The sequence below is a fragment of the Dermacentor silvarum genome, chromosome 4 (genome assembly GCF_013339745.2).
Source record: "Dermacentor silvarum isolate Dsil-2018 chromosome 4, BIME_Dsil_1.4, whole genome shotgun sequence".
In the NCBI taxonomy this organism is placed as follows: domain Eukaryota; kingdom Metazoa; phylum Arthropoda; class Arachnida; order Ixodida; family Ixodidae; genus Dermacentor; species Dermacentor silvarum.
The window spans coordinates 113,431,173-113,451,361 of NC_051157.2; the positions used below are offsets into that span (position 1 = coordinate 113,431,173).

The 20,189-nt window shown below is 51.8% G+C and overlaps 1 protein-coding gene across 3 annotated transcripts in view; it reads left to right on the plus strand.

Annotated features, from left to right (window-relative positions):
- Positions 1 to 20,189, plus strand: part of LOC119450505 (uncharacterized) — a 412,316-nt gene that overhangs the window by 351,812 nt on the left and 40,315 nt on the right. For all 3 annotated transcript variants that reach the window (XM_037713983.2, XM_037713984.2, XM_037713985.2), the window contains exons 3-4: positions 16,761 to 17,034; positions 18,116 to 18,172. In XM_037713983.2, coding sequence (XP_037569911.1) covers positions 16,761 to 17,034; positions 18,116 to 18,172 — 331 coding nt within the window. The remainder of the gene's footprint in view (positions 1 to 16,760; positions 17,035 to 18,115; positions 18,173 to 20,189) is intronic.

Consider the following 20,189-nt stretch of genomic DNA (forward strand, 5'->3'; position numbering starts at 1 on the left):
AAGGTGCCGGAATCGTCGTGTAAGCTGCAGCGTTTTTGTCTTCTATTCGCCTGGAGGCCAGTGTGTGGACATTGTGATGTTCAGCTCACGACGCTTCTTGAAGGTTGAGAACGATGCGCTAGCTATGGCGAAAATGGCTGATGTCATAGCTTGGTCGACCGGGTCTGCGCGGTGGACTGTAGCGTGCGGGTCAGTGTCGGCACATTGCGCGATCGCGGTCAGGCTTCAAGGGAGCAGATACCATGAGTGAGGCTTGCTTCAGTCAATAAGATTGCTGGTGATGAAAGTCAGCTGCGCTTTATCTTTAAAGCGTGTTTTGCCTACGAGGTAGCGACAGAACAAAATAGAAAGAAAAAGAAACTAGAAGGCCGAATAAACTTTCTTCAGTCTTTGGAAGTATAAAGCACCGATGAAGCACTCTTCTCCCCGTCTTGCCAAATTACCTCGTGTAGCGCTCAGAAAGATCGATTTCGTGTTGTGTTTGTAGGGAAAAGCACACGCGCGCCCTCCCTGGATGTGTTTATTCTTTCAGTGTAAGCTAGCCCGAAAAAGAGTCAAAAGAAAATACGGCAATTTGTCGTTCGACCCCCCGAAGACCAATTACAGGCTTTTCACCCTCCTGCCTCGTCGGCCGGAACTCCGCCGTCGACACATCCGCGCGAAGAGAAGGGTCTGCTGCTTCGGTGTTGGTCCGCCGTGTGATCTTTTCCAAAAAAGCCGTTCTCCCTGGCAACCCCCCCTCCCCTCCCTCCCTCCAGTTCTCTCGGCCAAACACCCAGGCCACCACTGGTTCGAAGTTTTGCCCCTCACCAACCCGCTGCGCGGCGCCAAAACAGACTGCCTGTGGAACACGATCTTCTGAACGGGGACCAAAAGAAAACAGAAATCGCCGCGCGCGCGCGGCACGACGACCCAGCAGGGAGTCGTCTTCTTTTCCACATTCGCATGTGTGCGTGGAAACGGGTGTTCCCTCCTCTGCCACCCCCTCCCCCTTCCTCCCCTTTCCCTCTCTGTTCTTCCCTTCTCGTTCCGCTGTTTCTCTCGTCAGCTCTTTTTCGCGAGCAGCTGACACCGCTCCCGGCGCAGTTTCTCTTTCGTCGTCTGCCGATCGTTTTCGACTCCGGGGCGCGACGTTTCGGCGCGCCGCGTTCTTGCTCTCCTCCTCCACGCTTCACTTCGCCGCAGGGTGCGCAGGATGCGACTAGAGAAGAACCGCGACCCCTCCGTGTGCCAGCAGAGTTTATCCGCACTTCCTCTGCCGAAAAACGTGTCCGGAGGATTCGAGCTTCCCAAACTGTACTCGCGCAGCTTCTCTCGCTGCGTCCAGGAAGCGATACGCTGACACCCCCCACCCTCTGTAGCCGTATCCTACGGCATCGCCATCTGCGAGCACTCGAGCGCGGCGTGCACAATCTTCCATTACGCACCCCTCCCTCCCCTCAACCTTCTTGTCCTCTTTTGTCTCTCGTATTTGTTCTAACTCGCTCCCTTCCTTCCGCCCTGCCACGCCGGGACTCTGCGCCTCTCTTGGTTCCCGCCTGCGTGTCTCCTCCGTGTAATCCCGCATAGAGAGATGTCAACGCCTGAAACGGAGAACACGCCGTGTTCCCTCCCCCCCCCCCCCCCTTCACTCCCCGCCCCCGCACCGTTGTCTACTTCGTGCACCCATTCTGTCGTCTCTGCCTCCGAAGCATATGCCGCGCCCGGAGGGCGCCCGTGAAGGAAAGAGGGTGGGGGGAACCAGCGCAACCACACTCCTCGCACGGAATGGAGAAGCGACGCGACGACGACGTGCGAAGAAACAGGAGCGAAAAACAAAGAGCGCGCCTTCCGAAAATGGATCTAAGCTTTTTCTTTTCTGTTCGTTTGTATACTGTCCTTGTGTGAGCCTGGATCTCTGAAACTGATAGCGGCGAAAGAGTGGTTGGGGGGTAGTTTGGTGGCGGGAATGAAGGGGGGGGGGGGGGGGGGGTGTTATAGTTCGCGCGCGAACCCACGTGGGGGGAAATGGTAGCTGGCATGACGGGTGCGAGAAAAGGGCGCAGGCGCTGACATATTCGCGAAATGTCCCGGCCGTCGAAGAATCCGCGCGTCGTCCACGCGTGTGGGGCCCGGACGACGCAGTGTATAGGGCACGCGCGCCGGCTGTGACATGGGATCCACCGTTGCACTCCAGGGAGCAGGAGTTTAGGAAAGGAAAGTGGCATGGGGGATTTCTTGGTTTGAGCCGGGGGCGGAGGCGGAACGCAGATGTCGCGCCAAAATGCCGCGCCCTGACTCTCCGCGGCCGCAGCCGCTGGTCGTCGAAGCTTCTCACGTTGTTAAATTTTCGTTTTCGTTTCGCTTCCGGTTTTTGTTTCGGCCGAGAAAGTGTGGCGCAGTATAGGAGCGTTCTTTTCGTTCCGGTCTAGGAACGTCGCTGGCCGGATTTGACGGTGGACAGGGGGCAGCAGTTCCCCTTGACCTTCTCATTTGAGCCTAGCTAAAGTTTGTCTGTTCCCTTTTTTCCTATTTCTCAGTGAAAAAAAAAATGAGGACCGACGGAGAGCTGTGTATCAAATCTAGCAACAGACGTTTGCCGAAGCAACGCGCGACTTCGAATGAAAAGCATGCACACAGAGGAAGAAGAAAGTATAGACAACGAGATCTGGAGCTCCAGCTGGAATAAAGGCAATACAATGAAAGAAGGCAAGAAACAGAAAACCAAATGCACGAACGGAGGACTTGATCGAAACAAGACGAAGCGAAACCCGCTGAAGGAGGTGCGGTTCGGACCGCAGCTTGAACCATGGACATTGGCTAAACTGCGCGGGCGCGGGTTGTGTATGTATATATACAATATGCATGCGCGCGAGCATCGTGTAGTGGTGCGGGCTTCTGCTGAGGATGCCGCAGTTGTTTCACTTCGCGCCACGTGTTCCCAACGACTATATATATATATGCGACTTCTCGTGGATGGAGCATCAGCATACTTGGCGAAGAGCGCGTAGGTTATGCCATCAAGAAAAGCGCTATATTTAGAGGACGCAAACATTGTGCAAAATACGAAGAAGAAATACTTGACTACCCATATAGTGACATCGACTGGGGAATATCGTGTTTCCCTCCTGAACAACCTTGTAACGGCACGTTCACCGTGCCCTCGCGTTTGCAGGCTTTCTTCGACTTCACATTGGGTAGGAGGAAAAACAGAAGAGCAGCGGCAATTGACAACAGGCGGCGACAAGCGAGCAGAAAAAGTCAAATGCCTTATTCCTTCACTGGGAACGTCGATGAAGGAAGGCAAGAAGTGTTGAGAGAAGGGTGAGAGCCCCATCTCTGTGAAAACGATCTGCCTGAACTGCTTCTGTACAAAACAGTTCAGGCTCTTCTACGGTGTAGGCATATACGTTCGGCGTGTATTTCTTGTCTCCCGGCTCGAGCGCGCACTTACACGGCGGAGGGAACATTTAAACTCGCAATCAGCACAGTCACCTCGAGCTGAAGCTATTCTTGAGTTGACGGTAGCCTTAGAGCACACGCATACGTTATAGCGAGTGGTGAGTGAGGGATATGAGTGTCGAATACAAAATTCGATAAACATTCACCGTGACAGATCCGATCGCTTATCGCGAGGCAAGTGTGTCCGAGATGCGAAAATGTCGAAGTGCTCATGCATGCTCTGTCGTATCACTGGACACGTTGGCGATCAAGATCAGTGTCGCGAACATCCCAGCGCTTGAGCTCGGCAAAGTATACACTCAAGCGAGAGATGAAGCGTAGGCCATTGTCGCCTGGAATGACTTCTCTTGCGGCGCCCGTATATCGGCGTTGGTAGGGGGATAAATGAAAACGTCGTGCCATGGCCTCAGAGATGTGCGCGCGCAAATCTCGGAGTCCATGTTAGTAGTCACAATATCTCTCTCCCTCTTCACGGCGCTGCCCTGCAAGCCACTTATGTAACTTAGCTCATCGTTCTGTGTCGCGCATTACTGTCTGCGTCAGATTTCAGATGGGGGTGCCATGTTCTCCACGCGTGGACAACAGACGTGATGCGGGTTACTGCCGGTGAACGGCAGTCGCTTTCACCTGCGTGACGCACGGCTTGCGAACTATATTCGAGCGTCGCCGACCGCAAGTGGTCATTGGTCGGTCGCGTGGCCTGGGGCTTGGAGAAAGAGAGCCTTCTTGCTCACTTCTCCTCTGAGGAAGGAACCCGTAAACGATCCCCTTCCTCCTCGCATCCGATCCTCCTTTCGTTCTATAATAGCGAAGGATGGAGGGAGGAGTCGCTCTCCGCACGGGACCATTACGCCGCGCTTTCCTGTCGGCAGCTCAAATGCGAGACATTCCAGCAGCCCTACGGCTCGCCGCGATTGACCGCCCGCCCCCTTCGCTCCATTCCGTTTTAGTTTTAATTGCGCGCCGAGGGTAGCGATTAACGTTACGACCGCGCGGCCATTCGAAGAGCGGCTTGGACCCCATGCAGTTAAGTGTCCGGAACCGCGCGCGCCGCGCTATATAACCCCTCCTTCTCGCGTCCCCCTCGACTTCTTCAATTTCGCTCTCTATATACCGTTTATATGGTTTCCGGCACTGGAGAGATCGGTTAGGCCCTCTCGCTCTCTCTCTCTCTCTCTTTTAAACTTCCGCGTTCACTTCGCAATGCTACTGATGGCTCATATCGGAAGCCACGGAGCCAAAGTTTATTTTTGCGCTCTTTCCAAAAACACTGAGAATGCCGGTCGCAGACGCACAGTCAGGCGCCGTTTTCGGGTAAGATTTTTTTTTTCTCCCTCCCCCACCACAAAAAAAAAAAAAAAAGCGCGCTTCAGAAGTTTTCGAGCGGCGGAAAGCGATATGGGAAACGGGCCATAATGGTGACGCGCGAACTCGCTTTAATACGAAGTCCATTCAGCGCCGTCCGACGCCAATAAAGCGTATAGAAGAGAGGGCCGTGTGATATCGCGCCGAGAGGCGTATAGGAGAGCCATTCCGCTCCATCTTCATATATATATTTTTTGTCGGGGACAAAACTCGTCGACCTAGTAACAGAACGGCGGACGCGATATAGCCTAATCGCTCGTCCTCCATGGCACAAGAAAATCGGAACGCAGCTTCTCTTCTATCTCGATCTCTTTTGTAGCTCTCGAAGCGTAGGCGATATGATGCTTAAAACAAAAAGGAGAGAGAAGAGTTTATCAAATCGTCGAAGGACGCTCAAGGGCGCTTTGAACGACGGCGCTGCTTTTTTGTCATTATTCTGTGACATTCGGTCAGATCTTGGTTAGCGCTCGAACTATAAATCAAAACCTTCGGTTCTTTTCATTCATCTTCCTATTTTTTTCTTTATTTCTTTCTTTCTGTGCGCAATCGCAGACTCCAGCGGCGCGTGTTCGTAACTGGTTAAAGAACGTGCGGTCAAAACGATCGGGGCAAAAATTACTATAACTTTCGAGATATGGGCCGGAAAGAAATGAGATTAGAGCTGCGGCGCCGGGGAACTAGTTGAAGCCGGAAAAGTAGCCGATCTATACGTACAACTTGATTACGAACAACAACAAAGAAAGACATAATAATAAAGTGAAAGTAATTGTTGTAACGCACTGGTTCCGCAGCGAAACCGACTTGTACCACTTCTGTATCGCCTGAGAATCCTAGCTGCCGAGCAGGAAACCGCGCGCCGCGAGAAAGAACGATGTAAATGACTGAAACGTTGCGAGGACGATTAAAAAAAAAGGAATCGAAGCAAAAACGCAAGAAATAACTTAAAGAACTTCACAAACGAACGGAGGAAGCGAGGGCATTTCTGCATAAAATGTACGAAAGAAAAGGAGGAGTTGCTATTGAAACACGTAACGTAACGCGTCGTATAATGTGGGGATGCAGCGGGTGTTTGGTACCACGGTACACAGCCGAGGCGCGTTGCTTACAGCAGCGCATTGTAAGCAGCAGCGCGCTGTACTACTACACACACACGTACAGACACAAACGCAAACACATATGTTTCGGTCAACCGCAAAAAAGCACCGTCTCTCCGCGGCCCGCTTTTATTGCCGCCGCGGTTCCTGACATTCTTGTTCTCATCTCCAAAGTGCGCGCTCGCCTGCCTGCCTGCCCCCCAACCCACCCGCATAGGGGCAAATTAAATCAAACCAATCATTAGACCGCACCCCTCGGCGTTTCTCCCCTTATTCTCTTCCTCTCGTCGGGCCCCCCTATTATCCTTTCAGTCCAATTCCACTAAGAGCGTTTTCTCAACGCGCAAGTCCCTCCCCTCGGGCCTTTTTCTTCGGCTGTAGTGTACGTATACCTCACAGCGTGCTCTCGTCTAATTTTTTGTTCTGCCCCTCGTTCCCTTTCCATACCGCGCGCACTGATTTTTTTTTTTTTTTTTTCTCCCACGCCGATGCTGCGGTTGTTCTCTTTGTCCAAGTCAAAACGTCGTCTCCGCATAAGTCTGCCGACGTCGCGAGGTGCGGAGGGAAAACCGCGAGCTTCTTTTTTTTTTTTTTTCCTTCTTCTTTCTTTGTCATCATCTCGTTTGCTCGCCTTCCCTGTGTTCCATTTCGAGCTCAGCATTGGGCTGCTAATGGCACGGCGAGCGTAGGCCCGCGCGTCAGGGAGGCATCAAGCTGTCAACGCGGTGGGGCATAAATGGCCGCCGCTCTTCCTCCCTCCCTCCCGCCGCCGCCATCTTTCTCTTCTTATTGCAGCCATTTTTGGGCCGCTTCTGCCAAGCTGCCTGTGTGCTTGTCGTCTGTTCGCGCTCTCCGAAGCCGCGTCGTCTGCTCGCAGCCCGGCTCGCGCGCGCGTTGACGACTTGACAACGCGGAGTCTCGCAAGAGAGACAAATTATGGCCTGCGAACTTCGCCGCGCTGAAGAAGAAGGTGGAGGATGAGGAGGAGGAAAGGATCCACCACTATACGCGTTCAAGCGTACTTCAACCGATATGCATTACACCCTCCCGACGCTTCATACCGTCATGCCATATTACTCGGCTCTATTTGTCGTTTTCTTTCCCGTGACGTCATTCACTGCGCCTAAGCGTATATGCCAACAACGTCGAGCACGTGAGGGAGCATGAGGAGTGCTGCGAGGGAGAGAGAGAGGAAGGGCGACGTATCTGTGCACCCCCAGAGCGCGTGGCGACTGAACGGGCAGCTGTGCCATATATATGTACGGATGCGCAATGCTTTGCATTTGTGTGTGGGACTTAAAAAAAAAAAAAAGAACTGGGGTAGCCCATAAATGGGTGAGTGGGAAAGGGACACTATGTGTATCTGGCCGTTGTTGATTACGACACTTATTGTGTTTCGTTTATTTCTGGAGCGTGGGCAGTGGCAGCTGAAAACGAAAACACTCGTGATACTGCGCCCTCTATATGAACAACCCCGGCTCGATTCTTTCATCGGGTGATCACGAAGCCGGCTAGCTAACCGCCGCGGTGGCTCACTGGCTATGTATGGTATTGCGCTGCTGAGCATGAGCGCGAGGTTGTGGGTTCGATCCCGGCGGCTGTGGCGGCCGCATTCAGATGGTGAAGAGGTACGTGGCGTGCCTCACCACCGGGCGTTTTCATATATATAGAATGGTGATGGGTACAAAGTGTCAAGGCAAATGAATTGTTGTTCCTCTTCCATTCAGGCTAGGCTCGCACAGATCAAGAAGACAAAAGCCGTGAGAGCCCATGCAGATAAGGGATCAAAATGACGCTCCCACTTTAATTCTGTCTCCTCAGGACCTAAATAAAGTTCGTACTCACTCACTCCCTTGTCTTGGGGTACGCTGTGCGGACAAGATTGTGGGCTTGGAAAGGGCGCGTACACTGAGATGTCGCGATTAGGTGAAACTCCCAAAGAATATATATATATATATATATATATATATATATATATATATATATTCCCGGTGCCGTACACAAACTGATCTGTCCAATGTTGACCCGACGAGGCATTTTGCTGCACCGTCACAACCGAGTGCCAGGCAGTACCTATAGACACCTCCGACACATGCTCGACTTGGTGGCCTTCAGTTACATATAGCTCGCGTACGCAAAGCGTGCTGCTGTTGTGCTAAATTGTGCAGCGTTTCGGTATACAGTGCATTTACAGCCTCGCGCGCGCATGGACTGTTGCTGGAATGCGCAATGATTGAAATTCTGCGCATGCGCTACGTGCTGCCAGCGCTTGGCTTTCCCAGGATAATCTTTCACTCTCGTAAACTGCACCGTGCACCGTCTCGCACTGAAACGAAGCTCGCGGTGCCATTACCCGGCTATCAAACAACATCTACGCAGAAATACCGTCTCCAAAGCATTCGAGGGTGAAATACGAAGTTGCCAAGACCAAAGGGATCTCCTCTCAAGTGTATATACTGCCTCCCGATAATTACTCTTGCTCAATACATCACAGATGCCGAAACTTGCACAAAGTATACAAGGAAATGCCGTGGGAAGAGTCGCAGTTGGAGACGGTGTAAACAGCCTGCTCTTTCGCTGACGTGCACAGCATGGGTGCACCCGTGTTCTGCGTGCCGGAAGTGACGTTTACGAACTGGAAGGCATGTAGCGCACGGAGCGGAGGGAAACACCACGAGTGCGGCGAGTACGGAACATAAAATTTTACGCGGGACGAGCGCTCGTTCTCAAATTCCGCGCGAACCTGTTCGCTATGCCCGAGGTGGTTCGATTACGTATATACTAAAGCAACCCGAGCACAGAGATACGTATCGGTCGGTCTCATAGCTCACGTGTTTTATGTGCTGCCAGTAGTCGGAGGATCGAGAAAGTGAGAGCTCACGACTGGGACTGAAACTGGGAGCATTAGGGGGGAGAGAAACTGGAGAGAGAGAGAGAGTGTACTTGTATGCGAAACGCGCGTGCCCGCAGCGTGGGTCACGCGCGAATAACATAGAAGCACGCGCAAAACTCAGAAAAGGCTGAAAGAGATCGAGACCGGCTGAGCGATGTTTTCGCGAAGGCGACATTACGACGCCAACACCCGATCACCCACCTTTCCTCCTCCTTCTTTTTTTTTTTTTTTCGATAAAGCGACGACGTCTTTATAAACGATCAGCGAGCAGAGTTAAGAGCGCGTGCAGCGTAATGTGAAGCAAACAACAAATAAAAATAAAATGAAAACCGGTGTAGGCTAGGGTGAAAGAGTGTGCGGACGGGCTTCGCATACTGATTAAGGGTCCGACAAAAAAAAAAAAAAGGTGGGGGGGGAGTTAATAAGGACGTCTCAGCGTGGTCACCGCGCAGCGAAAATGGCGACGCTCGACGTGAAGGCGGGAGGTGAGGGTCAGCGGGAGCGAGAGGTCAACAGAGGTGGGTGGCGTAGAGGGGGTTAGTATATATATATATATATATATATATATATATATATATATATATATATAGAGAGAGAGAGAGAGAGAGAGAGAGAGAGAGAGACGGCTTGTAGGATACGGATTTATGGGATCGCGCGTGCCTTTGACCATCTGACCTCTCCACGCGCACGTATGTAGTGCAGAACCAAATACCATCTCGAGTATATTACTCGGAAAAGCGCGCTTTGGTGAAGACGGGAGTAACTGTGCAAAGAGAGCTGCGGAAGGGACACGAAAAAAAAAAAAAAAAAAAAGACGCCGCGGCCCGCCATTTCTGCGTCAGAAATTGCCGCAGAGACGCTGCCGGCGCCCCTGCGGCAAAGACTGCCAACCATGGCAGTCGGCGAGCGAGGCGGTGCGATTCCTTTAAGCTTCTCTCCGGTTGAGGCTATCCGAGAACGCTCTGCTGCCCCCGCGCGCGGTAATTTATAGTGGATTACATTCGACTCGACTCTCTCTCTCTCTCTCATCTCCCCGGAGTTGAAAGAGAGAAGGCAAAGTGACGGGGAAGGAATGGAAAGGCAAAACTTTTACGACGCCATAAAGGTCAGAGCCGAGATTAAAAAACAAAACGGCAGGCAAGGCTGGTGTATAGTTTGTAGATTGTGGAGCAAGAAGGCCCCCTCCCGCCCGGTTTCCCAAGAGCCCCGCGCGCGCACGCACGCACGCACACACACACACACACACACACACACACACACACACACACACACACACACACACACACACACACACACACACACACACATATATATATATATATATATATATATATATATATATATATATATATATATCACAAGTGCGCGCGCACACACTCGCACTCGTACTCTCGCATCTCCGTCTCCGCAGCCTCTTGATTCTTCTACGACTTTCATTATTGCCTCGAGAAAGTTGCCGAGTGTTTCGAGCGCGCCACGTCGCTTTGGATCCGCACGCCCTCTGTTGCTGATTGCTTTGCTGTCTTTCCGCGTCTTCTCTTGTACTTGAAGGAAACCATTTCGACGAGACGTGATGCGTGTTGCTCCTCTCTCTCTCTCTCTCTCTCTCTCTCTCTTTATTTTCAGCATGCGCTACGGTGAAGTGAAGAGGCGCAACTCCATTAGGCGGAGACTGCGCACGGCACGAACGTATCTACTACACGCTTTTGCGGCCAGAAATGAACGACGACAGCTCGCGTTGCACGAGCCAAAGAAATGTCGCGTTATACTGCGGGACTACGTCGCGAGTTACTACGCCGGCTTGTACGCGAACGTGTGGCCGAGGAAAGAGCGTGGGAACGAGGCCTCGGGGCGAGGGTAAATGAGAAATTCTTATCGTTGCACAGTAAAAACGGGTCGGGGTGATATGGCGGAGGCTGCGGAATGGATACCGTAATTACGCATTTGCGAAGGGAAAAAATGAGTTTCGTAATGGTTTTACAGCGCGAGTTTTCGGGAGCGGAAGCGACGAAGAACGCGTATATGGCCTGGTGCACGCATCGTGTACTGCCTTGAGCGAAGTGCCTACAGCTTAGCGTTTGCGTAAAGTGATTGATTTTTTTTTTTTTTTATGGAGGTTGTTTAAGTTTTCTACTAAACTCTCTGAGAATGTTCTTTACAGACCTGCAGGGTAGCGTTAGGTTGGTTAGACTAAGTTATTTAGTGTTTGCGACAATCAAAAACACGTTGCGGCGCAGCTGGTCTTTTTCGTCTCGTTTCACGAGCTTTGGCATGCGTTTGAGGTTTCTTCTGTGGAACTAAATGGCGCAAGATCATTCGTGCGGCGCTTGCCGTGCGTGCTACCATGAAGAGCGCGTTTAATCTGAGCTGCCAAACGTTTTGTTTCTGGCGCAGCATTCCCTTTAGGCCATAGAGTGGATTTGTGAATGAGACGGACGAGTTCCTCGCAATGCCACGTCCTCCTCTTCGACGGGGCACCTAAGCGTGAAGTGGCGTGCGCAGGGCACAATTCACAGCTAGCTTTCGCGTCGAAGCACGTTGCAGTACAGCATTTGTCAGAAAAAGGTTTCTGCTTCGCAATCGCACATAGCGCAAGTGGCCTTTGTCGTGTCGATAAGTTTCTTGCGACCGTCTTGTTTGCACTTCTTGCAACTAATGAAGGCAGGATAGAGATAGGAGTGTTGTTCCCTTCAATATTTAGAACTTAGGAAGCAACGAAGAACCGGAGACGTTGTCGGGCCTATGGCGGGGGCCCCCGTCACGACGACAGGTCGGGTCACGCGAGGAGTGGCTTCTATGCTTTATGTCTAAGACTGCGGACACATCGGTGAACTGCGGAGACTCGTTAACACATCGATGCGGCTTCAGGAGCGAGCTGTTCGCATGGCGGAGTGGTCGGTTTATAACCGTCACACGTAGTTAGTCTCGTCCCAAGTCGCGTGCAATCCTTTATCTCAACACGCGAACCGAGGCCTCTGACACATGAAGAAAGAAGCCTCCTTTCTGTACGGGCCACTTAACGATCTGTTTGTCTCGTGGCGTCGCGTTTCGAAGGAAGGCGCAAGGGTTACCGGCGGGGTAGTCGAGCGAAGCGGCTTCCGGCTACCTGCTGGGTTCGTGAAATGACATACAGCCACCTCACGCCAGCCAGCCAGTCGCAAAGCGACAAAATACACCCTTCGGCGGCTTGTCAAGGAAATAAGGTGGAGTACGTATTCGAGGGAAAAAAAAAAAAAAAAAGAAGGCGTCTGTATCTATATACGTACACAATGCCAGAAGGAGTGAGTCAGCCAAATCTGCGCAAGTTAAAGTTAGCATACCACGGTTCATGAGCAGTGCTGCTGTGCGGCTTCTATACCAGCCAGTACAGGCAGCCTTAGTTGGTCTCCCTCCAGCTCGTCACACGCTGGCACTCACGAAAATGCGCCTGTTTTGATGTACGTACAGGACGTCGAGTCACTCGTGTGGTGTCGGCGTTATAGGAGAAGAAAAAGAGCAGGGATCAACGGCATACCGCTTGACGGGAATAGGCGTAGGAATAGCGTGTGGGGTGGAGATGGGGAGGCGGCGGCTGCCGCCCCCTGCGGGTAGCCCAGCAATAGGCTCTTCATTAGACCAGCGCCAATCAGAGGCACATTCAAGCGAGAGGGCGCAGCGACCAATCGAAGGAGAAATGCGAAACTTGAAATCCGACACCCGTTACGTCATCATCCATCACTAGCGATCCGGCCGAGCTCCCCTAACTTGCCCCCCCTCTTCTTCCGCCACCTCCGTTCCGATCGGCTCCAGCTACGGCTTCGTCTCTTTCCTTCTCCCCTTCGAGACGCTGTCGGCCCTCGCGGTGCTTGAAATAGCAGCCGCCTCGCCGCAGGTGCTCCAAGACAGCGCACCGCCGAGAGATCTTCGAGCCGCAATCCGGCGCCGCGCGTCTAATTCCGCAGCGCGTCAAAGCCGTCGCAGAAAGCAGCAGCTGAGAGAGCAGACGTGGTTGCCTCCCTCCGCCGCGACTTGCACTCTTATTTGTGAGGAAACAAAGAGCGTGGTTTTAGTTTTCAATGGCACGGGCCCCGATGAGGTTTGTTTTGTTTCTGCGCTCGACGTTTCTCTCCTGTTTTTTTCTGGGGTGTGTGTGTATGAGTGTGTTTGCGGCACCGACGCACGCACAGAGCATTCGCGCGCGTCCTCGCACACACGGGCAGACATACGCTCGAAGCAGGGAAACAGCATTTATAGCATCAACGGCCGACTGTCTGTCTGTCTGCCTTCGAAGAGGGGGTGGCGATGTGGTTGGTAGGAGGGGGGTGGCGGTCTTCCATCACACGCCGCCCGGCAGGTTGTTTCTCTCAGAGTGCGCGTGGCAGTTAGCCAGCTAAAGTCGTGTGCCTGTTTCTCATCCTCCTCCTCCTCCTCCTTGCACACCCCGTCCGTCCCTCAGATGAATCGGTTCTATGGAGAACGTTCGTGCGCGCGGTAATAGGAGAAGTTCGACGTCCGCACAGTCTGTTGTTTCTTGTGTGCGCAAAGCTCGGGGTTCGGTTGCGCGCGCGCTGTGATGATGCGAGCAGCAACGATTGTTCCGCTGTTTCTCTCTCTCTCTCTCTCTCTCTCGGAGAAGATGATGACTCTCCGACTAATTGCGAGAGACGCGCGTCCCGCGCGGTGGGCGTCCGGGTGTCACTTGCGTTGTGTGTGACAAAGGCTTGCGACCGCCCGAATCTAGACAGTGTGTGCTCGATAGTCTTTCTGTTTTGTTCTTTTGCCGTGGAGCCCCGTCACAGCCGGCGAACCTCGCGTCTTGTTGCGATGAGTCGCAGTACCCCGTTTTGGAGGCAGGTGGTTTCCGTGCGATGGCAAGGAGCTCGGCAGCGGTGCCTTTGTTGTAATGTGAGGTTAGAGAGAGACAACGTATGTTATGTGCGTTGCCAGCCTCGTCGCAGCCACCACGGTCGTGTCGTTGTTGTTTAGCAAGTGTGTACTAGCAGTGACAGTAGTTGCACGAAACATGACACGCATACGGCATAGCGTCGGCTTCGTATTGTACTGTCATTGAGAAGTAATGTCTGACGGGTGATGCGGAATGCTGCTCGCAGATGACATAAACGCGTATTCGGTTCGTAGTGGTTTCGTCTTTGCGGCCGCTTGTTTTGATTTACGCGCTGCGGACGAATGGTGAGTTCACTCCCGTGTGACTCTACGGACACTGTCTTCATAAATAGTTAAGGATTCAAATGCTTGTTTGTTGCACGGGTCTGTAAGTATGCCTCTGGCGCAACCCTATATAAATGCCGTTACATGCGAGATCCTGTGTGGAAATTATGCCTCAAATATTGACGTTCCCTATTGAGCGCCGATATGGAGATATAGTATTGTGCCGCGTGAACGATGATAAACGCGCAACATTCACTCTCCGAAAGTCACGACACTAGCTGGTAGCTGAAAGGCAGGAGAGCGTAATTGACACGACCTTTGTGTTAATACGCCATTCGCCGTGTTTCAGCATTACTGAATGGAGAGTTCCATTCTGTGAGTTCAGTAAATGGTTTGCCGTTTGCACCGCGGCATGCGAGCGGTCGCATAAATTATCATTCCGATTGTCCGATGCGTGGCGGTTCGATCGATATTCGTCGTTGCGGTTTGTTCCCACTGAATTACAAGGGAGACGCCTATTAATTGGAATGAACGATGGTTACCGTGGCTGATCGATCGAGAGAAAAAAAAAAAGTTTTCTGCAGAGGGGATGGCTATTTGGTCTGGCGCGTGTAAGCGTATGGAGTCGAGGTGTTTCGGGGTTATTGCCTTCAAAGGGGTGAACGCGGGATTGGAGCCGCAACAACCGCTGTAAGAGCCATGGCAAAAAAAAGCCTGGAGATATTCGAAGGCCTCGCGGAGGATATTTTTATCGTAAGCTTGACGACCTCGCGTCACGTGTTTAGCCATGGGCGGTGAAGGAACACTAAAGAGGAAAATGAATGAAGCTGTCTTATTAAATTACGCTTCTATGCATGCTATACCGAAACAGTCACTCTTAAGCTAAAATGATCCTGGCTTGACGTATAAGCGAGAGACTGCTGGCGACGCCGCCATGAAGTTCTCGCACCAGCGCACCCTTGACGTCACAAATTTCAACGGTGTCTATTCGGGCCTAGTTAGTTGCTTATCGGCAAAGATTGACTTACACTGTATTTTGAAGCATTCAAAGACTAAGCTTGGCCAGTTTCAAGAACATTTACTCCGCCACGACAGCCCGAATATCTGAAGATACTTTGAAATCCATGACGTCTCACTGACGTTTAAGCTGAGATTTCGGCGCGAAATAAAAAAAAAAGAAAAATAAGTTTGACTTTGGCATTTAATTCTTCTTTAAGTACGAAGATAGAGCCTTGGCAGAATACTTTATCAGTCCAAACGCATTTTGTGTTTCACTTTTAGTTTTTTAACGGGATATTTAAGGTCGTCTTGATGTATGCGGCCATCGCTCGATCGTTTGCGTGTATAGTGTCTGCCTCGTTACAGTGTTTCGCATCATCCTTCACTACGTGATACTTCGGGCAATAGCTACATTATACGTTTGCAAGGGTGGAGCTGGGAAGGGAGGTGGGGCCAACGAAGCCTGCTTATAGCAGCTCACCCGCGAAACTGATCGCGTGATGCCACTACGGCGTTCACGCCGAGCGGAAACAGATCTGTTGGGTCGTCGTCGTCGTCCGAGTGACGCCCAAGCAGGTCGCCATGTGAACGCGTCCACCCGCTGGCGGATTAGCGAAGGGGCGCGGTTCAGTGCCGAATACCAAAGCGCCGGCGTCGTCGCCGGCAAGGGAGTGTCTTCTCCGCTAATCCCTCGACACGGCACTTTTATCCCCTGCACCCCGCGCCTCTCCCGTAGATCTTCTCATCGGACGCTGTCACGCTCACTAAATGTTGCGTGCGCCCGTAGCCAGCAGATCGACAGGCGGTCGAAGTGTCTACACCGGCGCAGTGAAAGACACGTTTACTCCGACCGCTGGACTTAGCCGCAGTTCGCTCACAGTGCTGTCCGCTGTTAAAGAGTACGCTACAAAGTGCGGCCTTTCACTTTTACTGGTGAGCTCTAGCTTCGAGCGCCGGCTAAAGCTATGTCAATGCACTGCGCAAATGTTTTGAAAGGTGCCAGCGCCTCCGACAAGTCGCCTGCTGCAAAGCTGGGCTATCGCTTGCGCAACAGGGAGAAATAACCATTCCCGCGTTCCCTTTAACAGTAGGCCGCACTGTAGTGCATCTCCCAGGTCGCGTGCTTGCAGTTTTTCAGAGCAGTACGTTCGAATATTAAACCAACAACAACAAAAACTAATAATAAAAGGGAGAAGGGGATAAACGAAATGAGCAAGGATTACATAAGTCCGAACCTATGCAATCGCGGGCGCCTTCACCGCAAAATGAGACTCGCGAGAAATGCTATATAATGCGAGTGTAGGCAGAATCTCGCGGCGAGCCGTTGAACCTAGCCCTCAACGTCTTTCGCCGGGGCCAAACACGCAACGAGGATTACCGATTACCACGGCGACCCTTCTTCCTGGTTATTGATCCGAGTCCGAGCGAACGACCGTCGCCGTGTCCGGATCACCGCTCTGTAGATAAGGGTGTCGAGTAAAGAGGCTGTTCGTTTCAAGCGCGTCTGTTGAAGGGTTCCGGGAACGAGCAGCCGGCCAGCATCTTTATATCATTGGCTTCTATTTCTTCCGACTATTAGTCTTTTCCTGTGGCTTCTCTCATTGTCTCCGCCGCTGCTGTATTTCGTGCTTCGTCACGCAACACGTGGAACTGGAAGACATAGCGAATCCCCTGGTTCCTACGTACCGCAACATTGGGACCACTTTCCGCACTTTCTCCTATATGTATTGCCGTATACTTTTGTATTCGTATGATTTATTTATTTATTTATTTATTTATGGAATGACCACTGATGTGTGTCCCCCCTTTGCTCTTCGCAGGTTGACAAGGCGGGCTACCCGACGGAGACCGACCTGAAGCCCCCCCTGCCGGGCGGCCACCCCCACCACGAGCCCGGCAGCCCCCGTTCCGCGGTCGCCGCGCACTCTTCGTCCTCGGCCAAGCTGAAGAAGAGGCCCCTGTGCCGCTTCTGGAAGCTTCGCTTTCCCGGCTCATCTTCCTCGGCCTCCTCGTCGCGGAGCCGCCTCGTCGCCCTGCTGGTCGCCATCGCCACTCTAGTCCTAGTCGCCGTAGTCGCCTCGCTCGTCTACACATGTAAGCCGAACGCACGTGCACGCTGCATGCAGGCGCAGTAGTAGTAGTGGTAGTAGTAGTAGTAAGTAGTTTAGTAATAGTATTAGTGGCTGGTAGTAGTAGTGGTAGTAGTACTAGTAGTTCGTTTAGTAGTAGTAGCTAGTTTTAGTAGTAGTAGTAGTAGTGGTGGTGGTGGTAGCAGTAGTAATAGTAGTAGTAGTAGTAGTATTAGTAGCTAGTAGTAGTAGTAGTGGTAGTAGTACTTTAGTAGTACTAGCTAGTTTTCGTAGTAGTAGTAGTAGTAGTAGTAGTAGTAGCTAGGAGTAGTAGTGGTAGCAGTAGCAGTAGTATTAGTAGTAGTAGCAATAGTAGTATTAAACTTTATTTAGCGCGCGCGATGGGACTGGCTTTCGGGAAGCATATACCGGATTCCCTGGCGAACATCCGTCGTTACAAGGGACATTCCTGTCTGCTCGACACTTTGCCATGTTCCTAATTATCAGAATGAGGCATGCCTGGGGCAGTAGACGATATGAAAAAACCTGCATGCGCGCTTACCCGCACGCCTAGTTTGACCGAACCAAGACGCCGGACCTCGGACTATAGAAAGAATTGACTGGCTGGCTGTGTTGGTTCATGATCACCGAAAAGCAGCGCTAAAGAAGACATTGTGTAATGTCTGTGGGCTCCTTGCCACCATGTCTGTCTTCTATTGCTGCACTTTCTGCAATTGATACACTCTCTGCTGAATGACGACAGTAAACGAGTTTCTAAATTGACTGTTGCATTTATGCTTGATTAAGCAAGCTATTGCGTTCCTACTGGAGTGCAGGGGTGTCGGTGAACTTTCGCAACTTGGTACCATATATGCTGTTCAGGTTTAAAAGCAACACATTAGGAGAGCAAGAAGTATTTCAAAGTCTTTCCAAATTATCGCAGTGGAAATCGTAAGACAACACTTCGACTTTAACTTGCAGGCCTTCGCCAAGTTCATTTCAGACGCATGAAGAATGAGCAGCGGAATCTCAAAAAAACTTTCTATTAAGAATGATTTTCTATGTAGAAGTATATTTAGTTGACATTTCGTCTCTTCTCATCGCAGTGTACACAAGGTCCAAGATGGATCTTAGGAAAGAAGAAATCCGGCAAGACCCCGAAGGTAAGCTTCCATTAAAACAGTCTCGATCGCTTCGCCGGCTCCTGCGCGCACTGCCTGATTGGCACATCCCTGACTGCGTCGCTGGTTTTGCGTGTATTGCGCGTTGTACAACTGTTGCCGTGTCGGCATTCCACTCGCGGCCACGTCGACTGCTGCCCTGCGTTATGCGAACCCGCGACCATGTGCTCTGAAGCAGGGTGCCATAGCCACGGCGGTACTACCGCAGCATGCTCCGAGATACTGACAACTTCTCCATGCGCGAAGCATATAGTTTCGCCTAACTCCTCGCGCAGTACCTCCGTGGCAAGGTTGCCTCACCTATACACGCTGGTCAGATGGAGTGCTCGTACATACGAAAACAGTCAACGGCGTAAACAATAAGCCTCCTCGGCGGTGCTTGACGCCCCCCCCCCCCCCCCCCTCCGTGGTGACCCCCTCCCTCACCTTCTTCAACCTCTCGACCTGGAAATATAAAAGAGGGCAAGACGATCCTCCATGCGTGTCCTTGCTGTTTGTCTCCGACCGAGCACACACAAACACTTGGCAGTCTTGCCGCCGCGTTAACGCTGCGGACTGCGGGCGTCGTCATGCATAAACACACTCGACAGGGGAAAAAAAAAAATAGAGAGCGAGAGAGGGGGGCGGATCTGCGTGAGAACGCGCGTTCGGAATTCATTTTTCATTCCGCCCTGTAGCAGCTGCTGCCACTGCGTGTTTGCGCGTCGCGGCCTCGCGACTCTATCGGGACTGGAGATCGCTCGGCGGCGCAAGCGGTGGCGGACTGTTTTCCCCCGTCTTTTTTTTTCCCCTTTATTATTCTATGCATCGTGCCAGATGCGCTGGTCCATTTAAAAACACCTCCGTCTCTGTCAGTCTTGGTATGCAAAACTCGCTTTGTTCTTAACCGAGAAGAAGAAGATAGAAGCTCGGAGCTTGATTAGCAAAAGACACACACGCACTCTGCATAAACAATTAGAAACGTGTAAGCTTGCGGAACCGCCTTTCCTATATTGTCGTTTGCCTCGTGCCTCCAGTTTCGAGCACACGGTATATGACTATGCGTCTTATTTCGTGCCCCACACGTTCTTTTTTGTCTGTTTTCACCTCCGCACTAATCGTAAAAATATGCAAATTTCGCTTCGTTTATTCGATGCTGACGAGTAACCTGGGTACAGGAAAAAAAATGCCAAAGGGTGTCGCATATGCACACAATGCATATACGGAGAAATCGCCTGCCACATAAACAAGCAGTCTCTTTCTTATTTCGCCGTCTGGCTATATTGCGACGTCGTTTTTCGGTGAGCGATAGTGCGACCCAGCCGCATTGTCCGTGCCCGATCGGAAAGCGATGATAAAACGAGCTCGCGCCTTGATGACGTTGATGACGCCATTTTTCTTGTCGAAGAGCGCGCTCGCTCGCTCGCTCGCTCCCCCCTCCGCATTCGTTGGCAGTATGGTCACGCCAAGAAGAAATTCCGACGCGTATGTACGACCGCCGGAGCGACGGGAGAGCCTGGGAAATGCACAGACACACACAGGACGCGACGAACGCTTTGTTTAGCCATCTGTCAAGAGTCACAGCAAGGCAATTAAGCTTGAAGCTCCGACCGTGCTCTTTCTCTCTCTCTCCGAGATGGAAGATGAATGAAGTGGGTGGATATGCTGGACGTTTCAAGAACCTAATTGCCGTCCGCTTATTTGTTTCTGCCTTTCTATCCTGACCTGCCGCTTTTGTACTCACCGTCTAGTAAAATCACAAGAAAACGACGTTCACCGTTCTCGTCACACCTCAGGTATCTAGATAATGGTTATTTATTGATTCCCCAGCCTTTCGTATTTGCTCGGGCGAGCGGACAACCGGTGCTTTAGATGTAATCGGGATATGCTAATGTCCCACCTGGCAGTAACGACCGAAGATTTGTGCACTTCAGCAGGCAATGACAGTTGACGTGCTTTTGAATGGTGCAGTGTATTCGAGCTTGAGACGGGAGAGAGAGAGTTTCGTGCGCTGGGCTTG